The sequence below is a fragment of the Nuphar pumila genome, chromosome 6 (assembly GCF_984573655.1).
Source record: "Nuphar pumila chromosome 6, dmNupPumi1.hap1.1, whole genome shotgun sequence".
Lineage (NCBI taxonomy): Eukaryota > Viridiplantae > Streptophyta > Magnoliopsida > Nymphaeales > Nymphaeaceae > Nuphar > Nuphar pumila.
Window position 1 is genome coordinate 133,085,932 of NC_143254.1, and position 26,279 is coordinate 133,112,210.

Genomic DNA, 26,279 nt, shown 5'->3' on the forward strand with positions numbered 1-26,279 from the left:
AGGCTGCTAGCGATAATCAGCGTATTGGAGCTGAAGGGACAAATAAAAACAATGAACAAGAAGACGCACAAAATCTTGGCGATGATTAGAGGACTGTGTTGAAGAAGTTCTATTTTTTTATATTTCCTAATTGTAATTGTTGAATTGTAAATAATTAAACTTGTTAATTTTAAGGTGGAACGATTAATTGTTGTAGATTCTTGTTATATGAAATTTTTTGTGTGGTTTGTTTTTTATTTACAGGAAATATAAATTATACAGGAAATAGAAATTGTACAGTGCTCGGTATTTAATTTTCAAATAAATTTTTTTAAATTTTCTTTCGTGTTTGCGACGGATTAGCGATGGAACCATCCGTCGCTATTCATATTAATCTAGCGACGGCATAGCGACGGAAGTAAATCCGTCGCCAAGCCGTGGTCGTCGTTTAGTACCGACGGATTGGCGACGAAATAATTCGCGATTAGCGACGGACCGGGCGACGGAATAATTCCGTCGCCAGTTAGCGTCGAAATATTCGCGACGTAAGCATATTGTCGCCTCGTTGTCGCTAATCCGTCGCTACCCATGTTAGCGACGGATTAGCGACGGAATGTGGTCGTCGCTAATCTACTGCTTTGTTGTAGTGGTCGCTAATCTACTGCTTTGTTGTAGTGGTGTTTTTGTCCTTAATTGTCGAGAAGGCAAGACGACGATGGTGTTCACACAGGAAAGACGATGGTATTTCTGCCATCGATGGTGTTCACACAGGCAAGACAATGAGAAGCAAACGTGAAAGTAAACAGGATGAGCTTGGACAGCAATTAATGTTCAAGCTCGTCATTCCCGCTTCCTTCCAACGATAAAAAATGTCATGCCTGCTCCTTCCTATAGGAAAAACTTTTTTCTCCTTCCTCATTTTAAAATCAAATTTTTAGATAGGAAGGAGTTTTATTTAAGGCTTTCAAACTCCTTCCTATATAGAAAATGTGGGGCCCACATCCTGGAAGACCTTCTTGAGCCCAACCCAAAACGGGGTGCCAAAGGTTACCTTCGGTCACCAGTCTCCATTGTCACCGTCAGAGTACTAAACCGTTGAAGTTGTAATCAATACTAACCATTTAATATCTAGAGGTCTACATTTCCCCACGTTGCTGGACATGCATCTTGCTCTTGTGTGGCTACTAATTTAGTACAATGAGCCTTTCGTTTCACGTAAAAGTCAGGGAAAGAAATTAATGCATGAAATCTTAGTTATATAAAGTCATATAAGAACAAAGTGAAAGAAAGAAGAAAGAGGGATCAGATGGCTGCTTACAATGATCTGATTCTATGGTTCTGTGTTTTCTTTGCATGGGTGTATGGCTTTCTCTTCATTTGCAGAAAAACCAACAAGCTCCCACCAGGACCGGTGGGCGTTCCCATAGTTGGTTCTCTCTTCCAACTTGGTAACATGCCCCATGAGTCGCTCACTGGGCTCTCTAAGGTATACGGACCACTCATGACCCTTAGGCTCGGGTTCAGAACCACTGTGGTGGTCTCCTCTGCGGAGATGGCTCAAGAGGTACTGCAAAAGCATGATCAAGTCTTCGCAGGTCGAATCATCATGGATGCGATCAACGTGTTTGACTCACCCAGTTTTTCTCTGTCGCTTTGTCAAAATGGACCGAGATGGCGCAAGATAAGAAGGATCTTCAATACCGAGTTGTTCACACCCAAGAGACTAGATGCACTGAAAGGCCTTCGGGAGCAGAAGGTGCAAGCCCTCATCGAGCATGTCCGTGAGGCATGTGCCAACGGATGTGCGGTCAATATCAGCGAGCATGTCTTCGGTACCGCCCTGAATTTGGTGTCCAACACCATCTTCTCGCAAGACATGGTCGATCTCAAGTCAGAGTTGGTGGAAGAGTTCAAGAGCACGGTGTGGGGGATATTCGAGGTGGCCGGGACGCAGAACCTAGCCGACTACTTCCCGCTGCTGAAGTTTGTCGATCCTCAGGGCTTGCGACGTCGCTTTTCGATTCATTTGAAGAGACTGTTTGCCATCTTCGATGAGTTGATCAACAAACGCTTAGAGTCTTATGCTGCAACAGAGGGGTGCAAGAAGAGTGGGGATTTCTTAGATGTCCTTCTTGAACTTGCTGGAAAGCCAGGCTCAGGGTTCAGCAGGGAGACCATCAAGTTCTTGTTGTCAGTAAATTCTACTTCCTTTTTCTTAGTTTTTTTACTTTGGGAAAATTCCTCCAAACTTTTGGTCCTTACACCAAAAGTTTGATTAATTTACAGTGATGGAAGAAACTAATCTAATAATTACCTTGAGGACAAATGGGTTTCACTCGTCAACAAAGTCATCCCTATATTCAAATCCCTCTTTGGGACGATGCAAGTTTTATTTTATCAAAATCGGACTCTAGACATTTAAATTCCCGAAATCCAACTTGATTTTCTTATTAAATCGACTATGATTAATTCACCTGTGGGGTCAGATTTGATGAAAACAACTTTGACATAGAGGATGAGTAAAACCGACGGCTTGAGAGCCATTTCTTGGCCTTGAACTCTTTCATTTTCTGATTGAAGCATAAAGAATAGATAAACCATAAGACATGACAGTTATCGTCTCTCTCTCTCTAGAGAGATAAGTTCCTTAGGCCCCTTTTTATTAGGTCTCGTTAGGCCCATTCAAAAATCATAGTTCTAAGAATTTTTTTCCACATCAAACACCATAGATAGGATCTATCAGTGGCATAGCTAGGATTCATGTGAAGGGGCGGGCAAACAGGGGTGTAGCCAAAAAAAAAAGAAATTGGTGTGATAGTCAGGGGTTCGGGGGCGCTGCCCCCGAAAAAAAATGAGATAAAATAAAAATGGCTACAATTATTAATAAAAATCTATTTCATATGGACAAATCAAACTATTTGCATCAGTCAGGGCTGGGCTAGGACGGGACTGAGCCAAAAAAATGGATAAAAATTTATTTCAGGGCTGGACTAGGACTGGGCTTTTAAAAAATATATATATATTTTTAACTGTTTCGGGAGGCAGGACTGGGCTACAGACCAGTCCTGCCCCCCCCCCAGCTCCGCCTCTGGGATCTATAGGTTTTTTTAGTGAGAACCAGATTTTGGATTGTCGGGATTTGACTTGTATACAGGTCTTTCCAGTGATAAAAAATCAATGGCTATGAAGGTACCAGTTTTTCTAGACTAGTAAAATCATGTTTTTTTGCCAAAAAAATATGATCCAAGAGTGGATTTCAAATAAATCGACCGTGTTAAACACATCTAATGGTTCAGATCTATCATAAAATACCTAGATCCTATTTGGGCAAAACATGGCAGAACGAGAAATGGGGCCTAATATGTTCAGCAGGCCCCCTTTTTCGTTGGGTCTCATTAGGCCCCTTCAAAAATCATAGTTTTAAGTATTTTTTTCTCACATCTAACACCGTACATGTGATCTATAAGTTTTGTTTAGTGGGAACCAGCTTTTGGATAGCTGGAATCTAACTTGTATATAGTTTTTTGGTCATCCAAAATCAATGGCTATGAAGGTACCAGTTTTTCTCAGATCATAAAATCATGTTTTAAAAAAAAAACATGATCCAAGAGTTGATTCTCACTAAATCGATAATGCTAAATACATTTAACGGTTCAGATCTATCATAAAACACTTAAAACATATATATAGGGCTGAATGGGGGCAGAACGAGAAATGGGGCCTAATATGTTCAGTTCTCTCTCTCTCTCTCTCTCTCTCTCTCTCTCTCTATATATATATATATATATATATATATATATATATATATATATATATATATATATATATATATATATATATATATATATATATATATTTTGAAGAAAAATAAATTTATGTTGACACATAGGTAAAAATTATAAATACAATCCTGTAAGGGACCACCGCAGGCGTCACCCACGCGGCCAACAGGGTAGTTGTGAGGGTGCTGAGATGAAGGCACCGGGTCAATCCCGGCTGGGGCACGGGTGTGCTCATATATAGCTTTCAGAGGTAGGCCACATAAGGCATGGTGGTCTTGGGAGCCCCACCCAAGGGTTTTTCTCGCTAACCCTCGTCATAGAAAAAATTCTGTAAGGGTAACATGGTAATTTTAACTTCATAATGAAAAGTATGTTGTGGGTATATTAATTAAGATAACTTCAATTGGTCGTAGAATAGGGGCAAAAGAGGGGTTCATTTAAAAACATGAAATTATGATTAATTAAGATTAAAAGTTTGCTTGGTGTCTGAACGCGCGCAAGAGGGTGCAAAAACGTTTCATGTGAAACAAACTATTCCGACTACTTTGGAAAATACTTTGGTTTAGAATCCTTTCATCTGATATTTAAAAAAAAAATCTTCTGATATATATTGTACCTAAAAAGACATTTTAGGATCCAACTTTCTATTGAAAGTGCTGACCCAGCTCAGATCATGTTAGACCCAAAATTGAGTCTGAATCCAAAATGTACAGTGTAGATCCAGATCTGAGTTAGATAGGAGATGGTAAAGTCAAATTCAGATCTGAAATATATGTGGTAATAATGAATTTGGTAAAAATCAATAAAAACTAATCAGATTTATATGTTACAAATGAAATCTGATCGGATTTCATCCGGATCAAAATTGGATCTGACTTGCTATACTGGTCCAAAGAAATCGATTTAGCACACTTGATCCAATCCAAATCCATATTCAGATCTAACTATAAGGATCTGAATCCGAAAATAATGTGTTGGATCTGTATTGTATATCCAGACTATATTCAATCCTTTTGCAGCCGTAATTTATATGAACTGATCTAAAAGTTCTGATTCAGATCCAACATCTGACCCAATTGATAGCAAGGATAAGAAGAAGGAAGCTGTGATTGCCAAGTAACTTCATTCTTCTTATCCTTGCTGTCATTTGGGTCAGACGTTGAATATGGACCAAAACTTTTAGATCCGTACATAATTGAAACTGTCAAATGCAAAATTATCCCTGCCTTATGTCACTTTGCAGATCGGTCCTTGCCTTGAAAATCAGTCTTCAAGTTTAACAGTTGTTAGCTACATAATTGGTAAAACTCGTGATCGGAGTCGGATCACACAACCTTTGACTCGCTGCTAGTTAGCGGGTCGACTCTATAACTCGGACAAGTTAGGACTATGAATTTTCTAATGTTAAGATATGGAAAAAATCAAAAATTTATATTGTATAATCACTAAATTTAATGATTAAGCTATATAAGTATTCAACTATATATAATTGTTAATATTTATGATTTAAAATTATATAATTCTTTATAACAAGTAATCTTTTATGAAAATTATTCATTAAAATCATAAAATACATGAAAAAAACACATAAGAGGCATGTGGATCTGCAGTCCTGAATCGATGATCCAGTTTGTGTCCGATCTGGATGAAGTCAGGTGATTCCCGAGTCAACTCACCGGGTTTGCCAACTATGGTTAGCTTTCCTGATGATGACCGTTAAATTAAAGGCAGACAATTGGATAGTTCTACCCTTACTGGAGACGAATTTGCATTTGCAGAATGTGAATAAGTTGGGACTAAGGGCATTTTGGTGACCAGTTATCGACGGTCAGTGTTTGATCATGGTCAATCTAACAGCTGTTGACAGAAGGACCAGTTTTATGATAACAGTGAGAAAGGCGAGGACTGATATGTAAAATGGCATAAGGCAGGGACTATTTTGCTACTCAGCTATAAGGCGGGGTTCAAATTTGTTAGTTTTCATATTAAACGAAGCAAAACTTTCATTTTTGGGAACAAGCTTCCCATGAAACTAAAAAAGTGTCAAGGAAGTTTGAAAAATTTTAGGTTTTATGAATTGCTTTCAGTAACTATGGTATGAACTATATATATATATATAAGCAGGAGCTCTTTGTGGCGGGCACCGACACAAGCAGTGGCACCGTAGAATGGGCAATGACAGAATTACTTGGCCATCCAGAAAAAATGGCTGCTGCACGCGCTGAGCTAAAACAGACCATCAGCAAGGGCTGTTTCGTAGAAGAGTCTGACATTCCAAAACTTCCCTACTTACAAGCAGTAGTGAAAGAGACCCTAAGATTGCACCCACCTGCTCCTCTTCTCATGCCACATAGAGCAGATGTAACTACAAAAGTTGCAGGGTTCACCATCCCTAAGCATACTCAAGTGCTTATCAATGCATGGGCTATTGAACGTGATGCTGCATACTGGGAAAACCCAACATTTTTTTTGCCTGAGAGATTTATCGATTCAGATATAAATTTCAAAGGTAAGGATTTCCAATTCATCCCTTTCGGAGCAGGAAGGAGGATCTGCCCTGGTCTACCTTTGGCAGACCGAATGGTACATCTAGTGCTGGCTTCTCTCATCCATTCGTTTTCGTGGAAGCTTCCTGACGGGATGGCACCTGAGCAACTTGATATGGAGGCCAAGTTTGGGTTGACACTTCAAAAACTTGTGCCTCTACAAGTGTTTCCCTCTCCCTTAATAGACATGTAAATGGTTCTCACCTAGTTTGGATTATCCAAACATATGCAAGTCAAGTACAGTGGGCTAGTTCATTAACAGGGAAAGGGAATATATATAGTTAAGTCCAATGCATTGTTGTAAGAATTAATCGTTGTGAATCGGCCTGAATCAGCTCAAAATCAATTTTTTTAAGGGTCTGATGATCCGATTAATGTTTTTTAAAACTTTTAATATTTTTAAGGGGTTAAATATTTTCTTAATAATTTTTTATTATCCAAACATATGCAAGTCAAGTACAGTGGGCTAGTTCATTAACAGGGAAAGGGAATATAGTTAAGTCCAATGCATTGTTGTAAGAATTAATCGTTGTGAATCGGCCTGAATCATCTCAAAATCAATTTTTTTTTTAAGGGTCTGATGATCCGATTAATGTTTTTTAATTTTTTTAAAACTTTTAATATTTTTAAGGGGTTCAATATTTTCTTAATATTTTTTTTATTATTTTTAGTTTTTAATAACATGCGTCATCTGATGGTTAAAATTGACTGATTCCAATAGATTTGGTTTGATTTTGAGTCAATTTCAAAATCAATTTTGACTCGGAACCTGTTAGAGAATGATGCTTCGACTTATGGATGGATAAAAAAACAAGCACGAAAAAGAAAAAAGGAGAAAAAATAACTACACACGAAGACAAGGATTTTACGTTGTTCAGAGAGAACTGCCTACGTCCACGATCGCATTGATCATTCTTCTCTATTCAATTGAGATATACAATCCAAAGGAGGATGCCTCTTTAAATAAGAAGTCTACTGATTTTACGTGAAGTCTACTAGTGTTGATAGATACAACAACAAAACTACAAAAGTTGTAGTTGGATACATGAAAATTAAAGATTTATGCTCCACGTTCATCCAACAGAACTGCTCTTGACATCATTGGTAGAATGGGCTCTAGTGTAATGTAAATTTGAATTTAGCGTGTAGAATTGAACTTGGTTAGAGGGATGCTTTATGAGTTCGAAATAGGATTAGCTCTAGGGGTGCAATTAAATGGATCAGATTCGGGTTGTGTCTTGTCAGATCTGAGTCTGAATTTGAAATGAACAGTAGATGAGAATAAATGAGGTAAGGTTGAATCCAAATTTGAAATTGGTATAATACTGGATCTGAAAATAATAAAATAAAAACAAGGCATTTATATGAATCGTACATAATGCACATGTATCCAACTTAGCAGATCCCAGACTTTCAAGTTTTACTTAAAGACTTCAAATTCGGAAATAACATGTTAAAGTCAGACCAGATATCCTACTGTATGCGATATGTTTGCACCCCTAATTAGTTCTCTAAGTTTTAACGGATTGCCAAGCACCTATAATAGATATGAAAAGCATAGTCAAAATCTCATTAATGGGATTTGTCCGGCAAAAGAAAATCTTGTGATAAAATTAAAAAATTGGTATTCTCAATAAAAGTTTGAGAAAATATTGGTATATTCAAATTTTAAAATTTTATAAGAAAATATTAAAAATGTAAAAGTATGTAAAGAGATAAATCACATTAATAACATGATAATGTTATGATAAAGACATGATATTTAATTTGAAAACTGGTGATATTTTTAAAATATCATTTTTTTAAATTATATGGATTTTTTAAAATCTCAATAGATAGGAAAAGCTTTATTGAAAATTGCATAATTAAACAGAAGTACAACAGATTTTGAGCAATTTTTTTAGGAAAGGAAAGGGCCCGTGTGCCTAACATCTTAGCAGTGTGAAAGATGTTCTGCTAATTAAAGTCCTAGATAGAATAAGAGTAGCAGAGTTTCATGGAGAGTTTTTTTTTTTTTGATGGCTTGCTTCAGGAGGGTTGTTTGTGTTACTCCACTCATACCATACAGTAGAGACCCTGGGCTATATAATCTGCTCATCCTGGTGTTGTCAACTCTATCATCATGCCACACTATACAATAACCACCTCTATTCTAACTGCACACAAAAGGTTCACTATGTGGTTCATTGAATTCTTTGGTGAGACCCAATGGCCATAGTTTTGATCTAAAATCAGAATCCATAATTTAGATTCAATACTTGGATCTAACATCTCTCACTTGGCCACAGGAGTGAACTATTATATTATATCACAATTGATGCATCATGTATTATATATCGCAAAACATGTACCAAGTGACCTTGTACAATTCTGAGGGTTATATCAATATCTAAGTGTGATATTTTTCTCTCATGCTATAGGTTATTTTCTCACATAGACATGTGGGTTTTTTGTCATCATATGAATCATGATTTTTTTTGCATAAGTATGGGTTTAACCATGACATCATGTGGTTTTACATATACTAGTTGGACTTTTCTTTCATGATATATCCCTATCATGAGGATATTCATAAATTAGGTTTATTTTTCATCGTGATCTTTTGATGCACTCATTTCACATAAGTTTTACATCATATTAAAAATTTCAATCATAACCCCTAATGTGCGAAAAAATATGCAAAATATATTTTCGTTTTCACTTTCACTACATCTGTTGTCTATAACTTCAAAGCAAACAAATATATATCACCATGGTGAAATATTTTGCACATATATTATAATGAAGGTCTCACTTTCTTAAATTATAATGGGGTTCATATTACTCTTTCATGGCCATGTCATAGGACATCATATCCTAATAACTTTGCATAAAAATCTCATGCACATTACTGGAGTACTATGTATTTTTAGCATCCCATGGATTCATAAAAATTAATTTGCCAAACATAATTTATGCTCGCACTTTTCAAAAATTCACCAATAACTATACTTCTACTATTCATGTGCATCATCATCACATGTAACATGCTAAAACATTTATCAGGTTAACATGATCATTTTAGATGAATATACTCATATCCAAATAGTCATGAATATTACTACAAAAATTAACATGATTATATTATATACCATGCATAAAGCATTTAAAGCATGAAAACAAAACATTTATTCATGCATTCAAACAAGCATTCATGTTAACACTACAAAAAAAATGTGGATTAGTGACGGATAGCGACGATCGCATATTTCTGGTCGCTAATTAGTGACAGAACTGATCTGTTGCTAATTAGCGACGGATTATGTCCGTCTCTAATCCGTCGCTATTTTAGCGACGGATTACATTCCGTCGCAAAACTAAATGTTAGCGACGGATATTATCTGTCACAAAATTTAAAAAAAAATTTAATTGTCGACTGGTTTTGGGGGTGCAGTGGGGTAAAACAGGAAATCAATAAAGACCAAGCAATTAACATGACAAAGGAGTTTCAGCTAGATCACAAAAACATATAGAGCTACAGGTGAATAAAAAGAAAGTGCAGTTGCTTCTCCACTTTTATCAACAATGCTTAAAGAATCAAGTCTCACAGCCTCTGTTAGCTCGAATAAGGCATGACAATCACTGAAACCATTTTCTTTCCCATTCATTGCATGCTTGCGACCCACGCCAGGGGGAACCCCCGGACCCTCCCTCTAGTAAGAGCAAAAACACTGAATCAGGCTCCACAACTCATCACAAATGACAACGTATACCCTGTAGCAGCAAGAGGATCTTGCAGTAACATTCCAAAAGATGGATCACACGGAATGGAGCATAACCCGAATGCGAAAAAAAACCTCCATAAGACAGCATATATCCATTCAAACCAAACTGCATCCCAGACCAATATGCATTGTTGGCAGAAGGACCAACAGGCATTACAGAGAACTCAACACCAAAATTTTCTATATTCCACACAAATTCTAAAGGCTACCTTATGAAGAAGTTGTTCCTGAAGGATGCGATTGTCTGCTGATTTAATCTGCACAAGGTTGAATCGTTATACACTACAGTGGCATCCCAAAAAGAGAGAACATTTAAGAAAAGTCAAACCAACATATGTAAAGGGAAAGTATATCTGATGACAGTAGCCTGCATTGACAGATTCTCCGAATAGAATGATAACAATTAACCTTACCAAATCCCCCCATTATGCTACTTCAGAAATAAGACCAAGTTTTAGCAACCAAGAAATGAAAACAACAGAATAGGTCCAATAGGAGACTACCTAAAACTCATAGGCCTTCTCGTTGCATTGAGCCATTAATCTTGTAACAGCCTGCTCCATAAGTATCTAAAAATCAACTTATGATATACAAAAAGTGGGAAAAAAGCAACCACTTCAGCCATGTAGACACATACAAACAGACCACCACTTGAGCAATACATGTTGCATGTCCACCAGTGACACATTTGACATTGATGCCTCACCAGTTTCAACAATATGCTGCTCAAGAATCCTCATTTTTGCTTCCGTTTTTCCTGGATTTCACCTTCCAACTTTTGTATCTGTGATTTTTAATAAGCCAAGTAGATGTTGTCAACATTATGAAAAAACAGTAGACTAGGGACAAAAGACTGCACTAGTTTTCATAAGAAATGACCTCTAACAACTAGCCAGCCAGCCCAGACAAGGTAAATCAAGTGGCATATATAATTGATACAACATAAAACCAGCATATTGTCTTCAACTGGTTCTGTGAGGATAGACATATGCTGCATATGTAACACCAACTATTTCAACAGAAGGCAGTGATATTCATGATAAAGTTTACACCGTAGTAGTTTTCCATGTCTAATGCTTGTCCATAGATAATCTTGCATTGTTATGAAAATGAATCATGAATAGTTTTGTTCTTATAGGAGGCACAGGAAGAAATGTTACAATTCTTAACCTAACAATTACACATACAACTCTTAAAATACATTAGCTGAACACGAAGCACAAGTAATTCAATACAAAACCACGAAAAGACAATAGCATTAGGCAGTTACAATAGAAATTGTCAACTGCAAACCTAATATCAAGGAGCCTATTTGATTACCTTTAATTTCATTTGATCCAAGAAGGCTGAAGGGCTGATCCTGGTTAAGCTTTTTTTCATCAGAGGAGCGTCTAGATCTCCTCCTCCTTAATAGGAAAAATGCAAGAATCCCTCCAATAACTAAAAGAGTTATCACTATTCCAGCTATACCCCCACCACTTATACTTGATTTCTTTCCACCTCCTCCGCTTGGTCTGTTATTACTTATTACCACCAGAATTATGACCCCTTCTGGTGGTGGTGTAAATGGTGGTGGAGGTGGTGCAGGGCCTGTGTTCCATGAATTACCATCTGTCCTGAAAAAATTTCATGAGCTAAAGCTTCAGTATATCACAACAATTGTTGTTAGAAACAACCTATAACACGATAGCAATTTAGAAGCACTTCAAATTTCTTCAAGCCAGATAAATAGGAAATTTCTTTTATGACTCATAAATTACTCACTGAATGTTTCTGATATTTCTCAATTGTGCCGGTATCCAACCAGTAAAATGATTATGTGCAATATTCCTGCAACCAAAATAAATTGATGATGTACATACCCTCACGCTTTAAGGAGATGAAAATTTTGCTCACAGTACATCTTCCACTTACATGTCTTATAGTGGAAGATAGGCAAGGACATCAATAGAGCCTGTGAACTGGTTGTTTTGCAGATACCTGTGACAAGAAAAATAACAATGATACTGCATAAATAAGACCAACTTTTGTATCTCCTGCACTGGTCTGTGATGTTCTTTAGGGTTCACAAACTCTGTAATGCCAAACTTCTTTGCTGGAAAAGGCCAGGAAAATTGACCACATAAGCAATGAGTGGAAGAACTTAAGTTTGTTTACCACAATTAAAGCAATAGTTTTTACCTTCTTCAAACCTACTAGAATTCAAATCAACACCAATAATTCTTGAAGCACCAGCAATTCTTGCACCTTCAGCTGCCTGAATATCTTTATGTCATAAATAGCTGAATGGAAAAGCTAAAAACATTGAAGAAACATAGTGAAATAATTGTACTCACAGCAAGCCCTACAGCACCCAGGCCAAAAACAGCCAACGTTGATCCCTTCTTTGGTTTTGCAACATTGAGAGTGGCACCTACCCCTGAACCCAGAAAAAGTTTGGAAACTATTCACTTCATCCCATAGAAAAACAAACAACGACTAACAACCCAATACCATAAGGTGGTTACCTGTTGAAATTCCGCAACTTAGGATACATACTTTGTCCAATGGTGCTAATGGATTGATTTTTGCAAGGCAACCATGTTGAACAACAGTGTATTTACTAAATGTCGATGTGCCTAAGAAGTGATTAACTGGAGTTCCATTAATAGAAAACCTGGATTTCCCATCACTAAGCACCACACCTCTCTCTGTGTTTATCCTTAAAAGCTCACACATGTCGCTTTCTTCAGACTTGCAGTGGGCACATTCTTTACATTCTCTAGTGAAAACTGGAAGAACATGATCCCCCACTTGAAAATCTGTCACCCCTTCTCCAACACTCTCCACAATGCTGAAAACCAACTAACCTGGCCAGCAGAATGGTGGAAAATGGGCGAATCGAGTAGAGTGGTGGGGTTGAGGCCCGGTGGGATGGTGACGAACAACGGCTGAGGGCCGATGACGGCGAGCCCCAAGGGGTTCCCCAGCTTGAACCTCAATCCTCCCTCTTAACCTCCGACGTCTCCTTCCCCCTTCCCGGATAAACCCACCAGCCTGCCGCCGCTGCGGGGGGCGGTCAAGGAGTTGGGAGAGGCCATGGCACCTGCGAGCAGCTGCGAGAAGGAACGACACTCTGTCTCGGGGTCGTTCTCGGCGAAGAAAGAGGAGACGAGGGTCATGGGGCCGAGGCTAACCTCCCCCTTGAAGAACCCCTCCAGTGAGGGTCTTCCCAGAAGGGTGATCGTCGGCCGAGGAGGAGGAATCAAAGCAGCCAAAGCAGGACCACTACCATCGCTCTCCCCTTAATTAGCGACCGGTCTGCGGACGAGGAAGAGAAAGGAGAAGAAGAGAAGGCTCGGGGGGCGGCTGCGTACAGTGAAAAGGGGGAAGCGGGTGAAAAAAAATTTGGGCCCCAGTTTAAATTGAAAAGTAGATGAAAAAGTCTGTCTCAAAATTTGTCGTTAATTAGCGACAGAAAAATTCCGTCATTACTCCATCATTAATTAATTAACGATGGATTTTGTGACAGAATTTTTTTATCGCTAATTTCGTCACTAATTTTAATTTTAAGGATGGCTAGTTTTCTCTAGATAATCCATCGCAAATTTATGATAGAAATAATTCGTCGTAAATTTCTGTCGCTAATTAAGGTTTTTCTTGTAGTGAAATATTTACATGTGCAAGTTATAATTCAACTCTCACTTTTTTACGCATTGCAATGTCACATTTTTCTTGCATCTTGTTCTCTAAAAAAGATTTCATCACATAGTTAGTAGAGGTGGTCAACCTCAACTATCCACGATTATCTCCTCACATAGTAAGTAGAGGTGGTCATCCTCCACTTACTATATGGGTTTTAGGTAAGGTCATCATAGTCATCAACCCTCCCAACATTTCTATCTTAGAAGGAATGCATGGTCCTTTTATGACCATCCATGGGCTGACTATTTGACAGTTAGTTCAATACCAATTGTGCATATTGCTCACCAGCAGTAGGTTCTTTCTCATACTGCTTATCAGTTCATTGATGCAAGTTATCCATGTCAACATCTATATTGATAGTAATTTTTAAGTATATTCATACTTAAAATCAATACTAGTAGACCTTTATTTGAATTCAAATTAAAAATCCAATCATATTACATGCAATTTACATCTATAAACTTTAAATATCTAAAACTAAGCTTATTTAATTAATTATTAAAATATGACAAATGCTCACACTTTTCATGTGCATTATGAAAAGCATAAGCATGTTCTTTATTAAAATGCAATCAGAATTATTTACTATTACTTTCTCAAAGTGAATCACAACTTGATCACTACATGATCATATCAGCTTTTGATCGATCTATCCAAATCCAATCATTATATTTTGTTATCCAAAACTATAATCATATTCTCATCCAAATTATTTATTCAAGAAGCATATTAATCATAATTCTACTCTCACTTTTCATGTATATCATAAGAAATTTGATATACTTTTTGTAGGCATGCATATTTAGAGTCATACTCTAATTTCACAAAGTGATTCACTACATCAGTATATCAACCTTGGATCTATATATCCAAATTCAATTTTTGTCCAAACACATAATTACAATATTCAAAATATGTTAAATCATGGAATCATGTTTTCAAGCAATTAGTTCATTTTGAAAGCATTCCAAGTAAAAAAAATCTTGCTTCCACTTTTATAATAGTCGATATGATTTAAGAGAGTATTTTAGGATTCAACAATGTCATGCACTATCAATAATAAAATCAAGGTTTTTAGATTCATAATGTGTCAAATAAAATAATGTTGGAGGCTCAACACACATTTGTGTTATTTTTATTGTAAAGCCTTCATGTTTACTCAAGTTTGAACTTATACACTGAATCATTTTATGATTTAAATCTGGATTGGATAAGCAAGATCCATAAAAGAAAAATAAAGATAATCATGTTTGGTTTTAAATAAAAAAAAGGAAAAGAAATCATCAGTCCTAGCCTGATATAGCTCTTAAATCAATTAAACATGTTCTATTTCAATATATGTTTCATCATGTTGTTGAAATAAACATGGATCGTTGTTTTTATTTTGGATCCTTAACATTCACTTATTTAATCATACCATGTTCACAAATAAGGCAGTATTAAGAGCTATTTGACTTGGGACTATATATATTACATGTTTCTACATATATATCAATGAAAGTATGGCTCGATGATCATATTTCTCAATTATCATGCTCTTATGACCATGTGAAGGTTCAAGAGCTAAGTAGATGGAGCTTATAGGAGAAAGAGAGTGATTGGGGTTCTTCCAGTTGGGATGCAGAAGAAGGGATCTCAAAGGAAAGATACAAGGCATGGCAAGGATCTTTACGGGGTGGCACTTGCAAATCGATATCATAGTAAATTTTGCCGAAAGGTTACTCTTCATTAGGGAAGGATCTTTATTCATCTTGTAGGGGACTTGAATGAAAGTCATGTTCGTGTGCATCAACCTCACCAAAGCAAAAGTTATATGGAAGTGCTAACAGAGAATTTAGCGGACTGAAGGGAGTCTTTGGTTAATGATGTTGCCATAGTAGAAGGTGCATGCATGGTTATGTGGGATTGATTAACAGGAAAGTATATACAACTGTGGGTATTCAAGCATGAAGTTGTTGAAGACATCGAAGCTTTGGTAGAGGGAGTTCGTTGGCGACAATCAAGGGATGTGAACCTCTCCTTCCTTGCATCGTGTAAAGAATCCACGTTGAAGCTGGACCCATTATCATTCAAAGAATTCTGGTTACCATCGTTGGTTAGGTGTGTACAATCAGGGGGGCTCTTATAGAAGGATGTCATGTCATTCTTCAAGGGATGAGCCTTGTTCAAGGCTTAGACCAGTGTTTCAATAATAATAGTTTTGTTTCCCACAATTACTCTACCTTACATATAATGCAACTAGCATGTCGGCTTCACCTTGAGGTACAGGGATTGTGGTGTCCCAGTTGTGCTACCTTGAATGCTTTAGACACTTTAATTTTGTTGCATGAGATGTCGCTTTAAGTATGAACTATGTCCCCCTCACCTTTTCATGGTTGTGAGGGGTGATGGTGGCAAAAGAGAAAGAGAGGGTGATTCTTTGGAAGCGGAGCAGTGAACAATTGTGAAATTCAGACAAAAAGGAGGAAGTGTCCCAGACTGAGCTTTCAGAATGGGGCAAGCGCAGTGCAGAGCTCTACCGAGTGAAAAATTTATTGAGTCTATGAATGTGTGGTATGTGTTGGCTTAATCGGTGACATGCGGTGGTAGCATGGCACGTGATAGGCAACGATATCGTCGTTAGTGCATTGTTGTGTGGTGGCACAAACATAGAGCGTTGTTTAGTTATGCAGTGCTAGCAGATCAAAGGATGTTGCCTTTGAAAATTTGGTTTATGACCTCTTGACTTGTAGAAGTTCTCACGCATAGTGGTTGGATGCATAGGGATGCGTGTAGGTTAAGGCTAATTCTCCCAAGAATCACCTTAGGTGATTCCAACCGAGTATGGTGACTCGGGGCCAGGCGAGTGGATGCCTAAGCATCAGCGAATGAGTCTGGGTGGTGCTCTTCATTATGGTGTTCAATCATCAACTGGTCTTCGGACTGGGGGTCGTAAGGTCTTGTTTTTTCATTATCGAGGTGGTAAGGTTTGATGTAGCGTGTGCATGGAGTCGCAATACGCTTCATGGCATACAAGGCTAAGAAAATGTTTGTGCTTTTTTTTAAAGTGATAGCTGGTATGGGACGGCTATGCACTAAGTGGCATAGACTATATAGAATACTCGTTTGGATTCAGCTTTCGCTAGGGAGTTGTGCATGAGGTGGTGTGCAAGGCCAATGAAATATTTCAACACATGAAAAAGAGTTAGTACACGGCATTTGACCGTTAAGCTGGCCAGGCTGAGTGCGCATTGCGAGTTTGCAAAGCATTCTATACCCGTGACAAATTAGTTGCAAGCGAACAACGGAAAGGCTTGCGGCGGTAAAGAAGGACTGTCGCGCCACATTGGCTTATTGAAGAAATAGGCCCGTGACAAGAAGAATCATGTCTAAAAAGTGCAAGCTAATGGAGGCATTTAGATTTGCTCCTACTGCAAGTACCACAATTTCCTAAGAAGGTTGTGTCATCGTTGTAGCAGGCAAATGACTGTTGGTTCTTCTCATCCCCCTGGTTCGTCAGAACAATATTCTTCTTATACATGAGAGCTAGGTTGTCCTCAAGTGCCTGTGCGAGACTCCTCAATTAGAGCTGCTTCGCTGAGAGGGTCTGCTTGAGGGGGATCCTGCACAGATCAGTCCTGTGAAACCGCTCTAGCTTCAAATCAGTTTAGTGCCAGGCACAGGAGTCATCTGGTTGAGGGCCAAGATACTGTCATTTTCTTCGGCCAAATGAGATGTTCTTTGAAGGGGACATACTCTTTGCAGAGGACAATGAAGGGGGATCTAGTTTGCGTCAAAATAGGCCACATTCAACCCTCAAAATGATCAGAGTCATACAGCAGGCCCTAGGGGCTCTTTTATCAGTGTTTGACTATTCGTGCCCGGTCTGGTTCGAGTGGACGAATAAACTCACCTCAGCTTCCTGGTTCATCCATGGCTGCCATGGTGGGCCTTCATGACGTGGCATGTGGATTGAGGCACAATCATGGGTATGCCGGTTGAGCCTTTCCAAGGTCAGTAACTCTAATTGCTTTTGGGGCAACCAATAATATTTAAAAGAATCCATTGGAAATAGGATTCTATTTTTTGAAAGAGAGGGAACATTTTTTCATTTGGAATGGCAAGAATATCACAATCGTCTCTCTCACTTTGTAAGATGTGTGGCCCTATCTTATGCCAACACCTTCAGAATGGGATGTTTTTTCAAAAAGGTGAATTGGGTCCTGCATGTATCGTTGCTGATTAACGTGCCCGACCCAGACCCAATATTAGAATCAAATCCGACAGATCCAGAAAATAGGTATTTTGATTATCAGCTAGAGCTACATAAGTCTCCATCATCGGGGACTGAAATGCACCCGATGACTAGTGTTTTGAATCATCAAGTAATAGGTTGTTCGAACACTGGCAGTGTTTCTCCAAGGAGAATTCAAAACAATACCAAGCCTCAGGCCGATCTGGATGATGAACAAACTCTCAATGAAGAAGTTACGGCCATCAAGCTTCATGCTCGGTTGTTCTATCTGAGTTAAGGACAACAAGGAGACGGGTGCTTACGCGGTCTATGTGGGGGGGGCCTTCTCTCACAATTGAATTGGCCATTCAAGACAGTGAGGGATATTAAATTGTTTGTTAAGCATGAAGATTATGATGTAGAATGCTCGTGGGCTCGGTGGGTGAGCGAAGCAACTATTTCTTTATAATGTTATCATGCAGAAGAAGCTGGATGTCACTTGTATTCAAAAATCATAGCTAATGGTTATCGATATTTCCTTTATGAACACTATTTGGCAGAATTATTTTTTTGTGGTTTTACCCTCATTGGGGTGTTCAGGGGCATACATGGTTTGGATGGTGTCATAGTGCATATTGGAACTTTCTCTATTTCGGTTTTCTTTTTGGGTGGAGGATCCTGATTAAACTTTCTTTTAACCTCGATCTACAGGCCTTGCATGACTCTACTGAAAAAGGAATTTTGAGCTGAGTTGGTAAAACAAAAAATGAGTTTCTCCCATCTTATACAATGAAATTGCCCATTGGTAGACTTCAACTCTATTCTTTGGCTTGACTATTCAAACCGCACCAATTATACACTAGGAACATGCATCGATTTGTTGTTTTTTTTTGGATGAAGCACATCTTTCGGATATTTACATGTAAGGCCCAAAATTTACATGGTCTAATAAGCACCTTCAAAGGAAGGGTCACAATAAATGGGGCGCAGAACTCAGATGTTAGTGACTGGTAAGTTTGAACATATACAGAATTCACCTGAACAACATAAGCAACAAACAATAAATGATCATAATGAAATCACAGAGAGCTTTGAAACTAAAAATACCACTAGCAAAGAAAAGCCACAAATTGAAGACCCAATAAGGAGAAATTATATCATATGAATGGCATAAATCTCTCTCTCTCTCTATCTATCTATCTATATATATATATATATATATCACTAAAAATCTGTGTAAGATGACACTGCTGTAATATGAATATTGAATAATTTTTGCAAATCCCAATATTTTCTCCTTGGAAACGCAGCCACCAGTCCTAACCTATTCAAGCATGCAAGGTTTGCAGGTGATATGTAATTAAATCATTGAATCCCAAAGACTTACTCAAGTAGAAGATAAGAAGTAACACCAAATACAGGAAAATACAGGCTTTATGTATAACATTGCAATGGAAAAACAAGGTAACACAAAATTGGAACTATACCATACAACTTCATCATTCACCTTGTTTAAAAATTCATCAAGATCTTCTATAGTCTTTTTAATTTCTCCATTATGGGATATCTGAACTTCCTTTGTCATCTCTTTAATTGTGTCCTGCAAGAACTTCACATACTCGATCCTCGCATTTAAGTGTCTTTTTAGAGCCTCCTATAAAGAGCATGTAGATTAGTACATGCACTCTGATCGGAATCCCTCTTATAGCAGCAAAAACAAGAGCACACCAATTAACATTTAAACTTTGGTTACTGAAAGACATCGGAACCATAAGTTTCAGTGTTACATTTTTTTTTATTCTCTTCACTGAAAACATGTGCTTATAGAAACCACAATTTAGTACCCAAATACATAGTTAAGGTGTAAAGCTTTTGCACAAAAGAGCATCAATGAAATATGCACAAGCTCTAAAATGACGATAGAAAAAAGACTAGAGTAAACAATGTCAAGAGGAACAACCAACATTCACTGTTCCAACACTCAACTATATAGATTAACCTACAAATATTATCTAGCCAAATCACATATTTTCATTGTGAATAATACTACTATGAACAAGAACACCAATGTTTAACTGCTAATCAAACATATAGAGATATGATTCAAGCTATCTGACGAGATATTCCTTAGTGAATTATAGCCATGAAATTCCTCCAAACATTGGAACAAGAAGTTATTCTTTGGAGAGTTTTAAGATTAATCATTTAATACTCATTCATGAATGATGTTATTCCCTGCTTGCAATCAATTCACTAAAATGGTGAAAACGATGTCCTGTAACTTTTTATTGCCATAGTGCTCTCTCAATGGACAAGAGGATTCGACTCATCGTTACCTCCTCTTCAGAAGGTCACCACCATCAAGCCCAAAGCTTCAGAAAAGAGAAGAAGAAGAAACCCTAATTTCCAAATCAGAAGAAGAGAAGAGGAACTCATAACGATGCATGTAGAATAGGTATCCAGAGAGTGATTTGCCCTTGAAATTCTTGACTTATTTAGAAAAAAAGGAAAAATAAAATAAAATTGGAGAAAAATACTTAAAACTAAAGGAAATATTTATAAGAACTTATGTCCTAAAAATTAACCAAAACTTACATCTCTAATGAGTGACTCATGATCTGAGCATCTTTTCTTCAGATTCCACAAAACAGACACATACAAAACAAAGTCAAAAAACAAAAGATCAAAACACTATTTAGTTTCAATGTTTCAACAAGATTTTTTGGGTTCTCGCTAGACGGATACAGTGGAAGAGGGTGTCGGGTGGTGGTGTGCAATAGAGAAACAAGAGGAAGGAAGAGGAGAGGTGGGTGCATGGTGGCCTCACTTGCACCGGGTGAAACTGCACAGGAAGGGGAGGTGGGTGGTCATCGGTTGTGAGGCACCGGCAGGTGCTACTGCTGGTTGTAATGAGGAAGAAAGAGACAGGGAGGTGGTGCAGGGTGGTGCCGGCTGTGGGGCACCGGCTGGTGTTGCCGCCAACGGTGGGTCTCGAACACAGGGAAGAGAGCGGGGGTGATGTTGTGCGGCGGTGGAGGAGAAGAGGGAAGAGAGGAGTAACCTCTGTAACGACCCCAACTCATACCTTTGAAAAATGCGATTTTTTTTTTATAATAGTGCGGAAAACTTCCCAGAGACCCGGGGTCCTTACAGTTTCAATTCCAACTGGATAGCCCAAACACTACAAACGAACTTGCAACAATCAACCATAAGAACCAGAACAATTCATTTATTTATGAATAAGAGTAAATTTCAGAGACAAGGTTTTATTCGACTAAAAATAAAGCAACAACTGAAAAAGCAAGAAGAACTGAAACAAAAGAAAGAGTCACTCTGTCTCCTGCTGAAGCTGTCAAGCCCAAGTATGACTTTCATCCATTCTCAGTAGCCAGTCCAACCTCACTGTTCACTATTTTTTGTGAAAAACCAACAAAGTAGGGTGTCAGAACCGAAATTCTGAGCACAGTTATTTCTAAAGAAACCAGGTGAGACAAAGAACATGGATAGAATTTCATGTAATAATTTGAGTAAGTGCAGATATAACAATTTGTAGAATTTAAATAACCATATATGCAACCAGTTACATATGCTAAGCAGGAAGAAACATTAACGCATGAGCATATACAAGAACTAAGTACAAGATCTTTCAGCATACTTCTTAGGAAGTAAATAACATACCACCCACCATCCTATCATGATTTAAAGAACAATTCAAATATGCATGATCTAATGCATAACAGGAAGATGTATAACTTCTTTTCAATGCATGAGTCTTTTTATTATCTTACCTTTAAGTTTTCTTTTTCATTTGCATATGCATGCCCTATTAAATGTACACAACTTTAAGTTTCTCTTTTTAATTACTGTTTCCCGCGGATACACCAAACGGGTATAATCTCCGACGTCAAGTAGGTTCCTAGGATAACTTAACACACAATTTGTATTTTATTACTGGGTTCCAACTTAGCCCTCGACCGAATCACCTTCGAGACATTAGACCTCCACATCTAATGTCTGGGACACAAGGGACACCTCACGCCCACAAGTGTCACTTCCTTTGTACCATAAACAACAGTTGTGTCAAACACACCACTCCCAGGTAAAGTGGCGAACTCTCCCTAAAACCGTGGTCAGGAGAAAGAACCTCAATATCGGGTTCAGGGGACAAAATTACAGCACACAGAGTTTTTGTATCCTCACAGTCTCCCAAAGACCGGATCTCTAAGATTCTCATACTCCGGATGAGATATCCCAGAACATATATTACACTGTTCTTATCCATTATATTTTTATTTAAGTCAATTGTTTAGGTTTGCAACACCATATGTAAAAGTAAAGTGAAAACCTGCATCCTCCCTTACGGGGACCCTTACGGGACTCCATCCCGTGAGAACAACTACAACAGTGTAGTAGTATGTCATACCATCTTATGTGGTTTAAGTGATGCAGTTCAAAAATATATATGAAAGAAACCCAACCCACGGCTCTCCAAGCCGATGATGGTCCATTAAGGTCATCGATGCATCACATAACAAAACAAAAGTAGTGTTTTATTTATAACACTAGGCCAAAATGCCAAAAGCATGTGTACTCATGCAAACATAACCCAACCATATGCATGTAATTACTCAATCATATGCATTTTCACTATGTGTGGTAACTACATCATATACGTGTATTAACCAATGCACATTTCCTTTGAGTGTATGAGAGTACATGTAAAGTTTCATATATCCATAAAGCATACATGCTCCAGAAGAAACATTAACTGAGTCATACTCACAATCAAGATTACAAACTAGTATCATGAAATGCAAAAACAACATTTACAAAATTTCTAGGCAGAAGTGTAAGCTTTGACATATGCTAAGTCGGGTTTACCAATCCCAGACCCCATCCCCCTAGATGAGCAATCATTTTGACCCAACCGACTACAAATTCACCGATCATACCGAAACTACACGGTCAATGTCATCAATGACTTCCCAATAGTTGCAGATCAGAGATATAAAGATGATCCCAACAACAATGGTGTTGGGGATAACACCACTACTTATAACCCTCAAGCTACAAGATATTAGATTGAGGTGCAACATTCTGTCAATGTGAAAGTGAAAAGTAAAGTGAAGAAATTCCAACTTCTATCAATAGATTGCCTAACAGAAAAACACTAATGAACCCATTCAAGATTCTGTTAATGAACAACCTGAAATATCAGTGCGGATGACCAATACTTCTGTAAATGGGTAACTTAGAACACATTAATGAAAACAGTCAAACTCTCAATAAAATTTTGCAAACAAACAAAAATCCAGTGAGCTAATGATAACAAATGTGCTCAGTTTACATGTTATACCGAATATGAATGGGACTAAAAAAAAAGAAAAATATAGAGTTCACTCGCGTGTGCAGTTTACTGTTACACCCTCATTGCCTTATTATTCTAGAAGCACTGGTAAATCATCAATTCTTATGTAAATCTGGTGGTAACCCAAATTAGATTTCCAGAATCTCATACTGCATCTCTTTCGTACCTTACACTATCATGTGTACAGGCTGCACACAAGGGTATGCTTGTGTGCCTAATAAGTCGGCCTTCACAGTTGACATATCATAGTATGAAACTTCAAAATAATTGAAACAAATTTCTGAAATCATACATTCGGTCATGAATACGATACCCAAATTTCAGAAATAGCAAATTTCATGTAAGTCCAAAAGAAAACCAAGATTTTAACAAGAAAACAATCAGTTTCCCTCTTTTGTAAATTCATTTACATGCACAATAATCCCCTTTTTATCACAAATCAACCCCACTCTTCCGCGTTTGGTTTATCGAGTCCCAAATAGGAAACCCCCAAACCTGGGGTTGTCCACTTCAAGAAATCGGAAACCCCACGACTGGGGCTATCCGATACCTCAGCCGAACCCTAGATCGATTTGATTTAGGGATTTTGCAGGGTAGGGTTAGACAAGAAAATCCCCAAATCGATTGGGTTTGGATTTTTCGGTTTAAGGTTAGGCACAGAAACCCCAACCATTAAGTTGGGTTTCCGAAATGGGGTTGACAGCAAAATCCCCAAATCGATTGTCGTTGCTACTGAAACCCCTGGGCTTTCTCATCTCGAAACCATACACGGAATTGAACCCCTGTTCGATCCCTCACCAAGATCCAATGAAGAACCATACCTTTTTGGTGATTTTTCGGCGATTGGAGGTTGCCATGGCGGGAGTACCGAGCTGGCTGAAGTTGCCCTTCACTGCTGCCGTGACAAGGATGCTCACTGTGGCCTTTAATGGTTGCTGCTTGCCGCAGTTTTCCGGCGACCACCTCTTCTCCGGTGCACGCCCAATCGACAGAGCGAGAAAGAGAGAGAGAGAGAGAGAGAGAGAGAGAGAGTCGAGTGAAGAAAGCGAGACCCCCTCTCCACTTCCCCTTTATTGCCCAAACCCCCCTCCCCTCTTGCCAAGAGGCGCGGGGTCGGTTACCTTCTGTAACCATTCCCTCCCTCCTCCCTTTCGGAAACTGCAGGAATCGTGCCCTGGGCACGATTCTTGCTTTTCCCCCCTTTTAAAACTGAAGCTCGAGATCGGGTCCCCCCTTTTACAAATTGAACTCGGGTCCGAGCCTGCGACCCACGACGCTGGGTCCATTATTAAAATGGACCCGGGTCGCCCGTGAATGACGGATCCTCAGTTGGATCCTTTGGGTCCGACCCTATGTACCAAATTTTTCTTCTTCTTATCTTATAATTAATATTAATTATTTTTTAATTTAAAATTAACGTTATACATATAATTTAACCACCATTTTGTGGGTTATTTACGGATTCAGGTAACGGGTCAGAACTCTGTGACTCGGGATCCAAATCCCAATTTGGATTCGGACTGGTTATAAGAGTGGATCCGTCTAAAACTATTTACTATTTTTCTTAATTTATTATGATTATATATATCAAAATATATATATACGGGTATATGGATCCGAAAGGTGGATCCCAGACCCATCTACGCACCATTCTAAATAATTATCCCTTGAATTATTTAATTAATTAAAATTATTGCACTTATATATGCATATAAGATTATACGAGGTAAATTTATTCATAAGGATCCATTTATGGGTCCTGGATCCAAAACTTAGATCCCAGGCCCAAATCACATTGTTATGAAATATATATTATAATATATTTGAATAAATGCCTAAAAATTTTTTGTTATTACAACCTCTCCCTCTCTTTGTGTAAAATGTGTGAAACAAAGGGGGGGGGGGAGGGTTCGACCCCTTTTCCTTTTATTTTTTTCTTTTTGTACATGTTTGGGTTATCAAAACCCATTTGAACCCATTTTATACATGTAAAACCCTACATGATAAAACCTAATCGTTATTGATTTATAATAGCGAGATCTTATAGCATTCCATGAGATATCTAACTCATCGTTATTGATGAAGCTAATAGCAACGAGATTCATGATCATAGTAGAGTAATAACAAGTAGATTTTATGTTTCTGCTATTACCTATCAATTAACGATGACAAAAATTCCATTGTTATTGTTTTATCAATTGCGATAAAAAAATTTTGCTGAAAAATAATCATCGGTAGTGACTCTTATCCTTTCAGTGTCATGATGGTAAAATGCTAGCAAAAAAGACTTCATGTTATAAAAAATTTATAGTACATGTGAATAAGCAAGTTTTAATATGCATGTTAACATGAAAACTCATATATCTTAATGATAGTTATTCTCAAGATATTATAAAAAATTTGTTTTATGAAAAGTATAATAAGTTTATGATGAGTATAAAATTTTACATGTCCATAAAAAATACAGTGATGATGATTAGTGTAACAACTAATATCATAATTTCATGGCACGTGAGTTATGTCTCATAATTAAAAAAATTAACCTTATGTTTTTTGCATATAATATGAAAATAAAAAGCAGATAGCAAGTTAATTGTTTACCTCCATGTAATATGAAAGGTGACTTTGAGTAAGACTGAAAGTAAATGACATTTAAAGCATGTGAGTCAGAAAAGTCTCAATTATTTATGATAAAAGTCTTACAAGAAATGTATAAAAAAACTGTCATGATTAGTATACGGGTAATAAAAGCCTTATGAGTTATATATAAAAAATTCACAAAATGCATCACTAGCATACAAATAATATAAGTGTACCAAAAATAAAAACCAAAAATGATAGTAAGTTCAGTGGTACAAAATTGCTCCTTATTGCAAGTGGGAGATGTTAAAGAATATATGGCCATAAAGCAACCATTGAGAATGGTCACTTCTAATAGTTACA

General features: G+C 37.7%; 1 protein-coding gene and 1 pseudogene across 5 annotated transcripts; one reads left to right on the forward strand and one right to left on the reverse strand.

Moving 5' to 3' along the window:
- Nucleotides 1-1,277: 1,277 nt before the first annotated feature.
- On the forward strand, nucleotides 1,278-6,649 carry LOC149836316 (geraniol 8-hydroxylase pseudogene; annotated as a pseudogene). Its single transcript, XR_016432458.1, has 2 exons — nucleotides 1,278-2,248; nucleotides 5,886-6,649. The product of XR_016432458.1 is annotated as a geraniol 8-hydroxylase pseudogene (transcript).
- A 4,172-nt stretch (nucleotides 6,650-10,821) lies between these two features.
- LOC149836317 (alcohol dehydrogenase 1-like) lies at nucleotides 10,822-24,379 on the reverse strand. Of its 4 annotated transcripts, XR_016432693.1 has the most exons (7): nucleotides 12,579-14,136; nucleotides 12,408-12,490; nucleotides 12,253-12,328; nucleotides 11,986-12,166; nucleotides 11,836-11,901; nucleotides 11,392-11,687; nucleotides 10,822-10,855 (listed from the first exon to the last, which is right to left on the reverse strand). XR_016432693.1 is itself a non-coding variant. In XM_090010850.1 (5 exons), coding segments are annotated over exons 1-5 (438 nt in total). In that variant the 5' UTR covers nucleotides 12,790-14,136; the 3' UTR covers nucleotides 11,864-11,899. The 4 variants fall into 4 exon arrangements, 1 of the variants encoding a protein (XP_089866976.1); XM_090010850.1 differs by lacking the exons at nucleotides 10,822-10,855; nucleotides 11,392-11,687 and having other exon boundaries at nucleotides 11,864-11,901; nucleotides 11,986-12,051; XR_016432694.1 differs by lacking the exons at nucleotides 10,822-10,855; nucleotides 11,392-11,687; nucleotides 11,836-11,901; nucleotides 12,579-14,136 and adding exons at nucleotides 19,476-19,622; nucleotides 24,158-24,379 and having other exon boundaries at nucleotides 11,963-12,051.
- Nucleotides 24,380-26,279: the final 1,900 nt, after the last annotated feature.

What these genes read in the sequence shown, in the direction of transcription:
- LOC149836317 (XM_090010850.1), bottom strand. Translation starts at nt 12,789, where the DNA reads ATGTGTGAGCTTTTAAGGATAAACACAGAGAGAGGTGTGGTGCTTAGT. An exon ending in AAGTTGCGGAATTTCAACAG is followed by an intron (nt 12,491 to 12,578) that starts GTAACCACCTTA and finishes TTCTGGGTTCAG; the next exon opens with GGGTAGGTGCCACTCTCAAT. An exon ending in TGGGTGCTGTAGGGCTTGCT is followed by an intron (nt 12,329 to 12,407) that starts GTGAGTACAATT and finishes AAAGATATTCAG; the next exon opens with GCAGCTGAAGGTGCAAGAAT.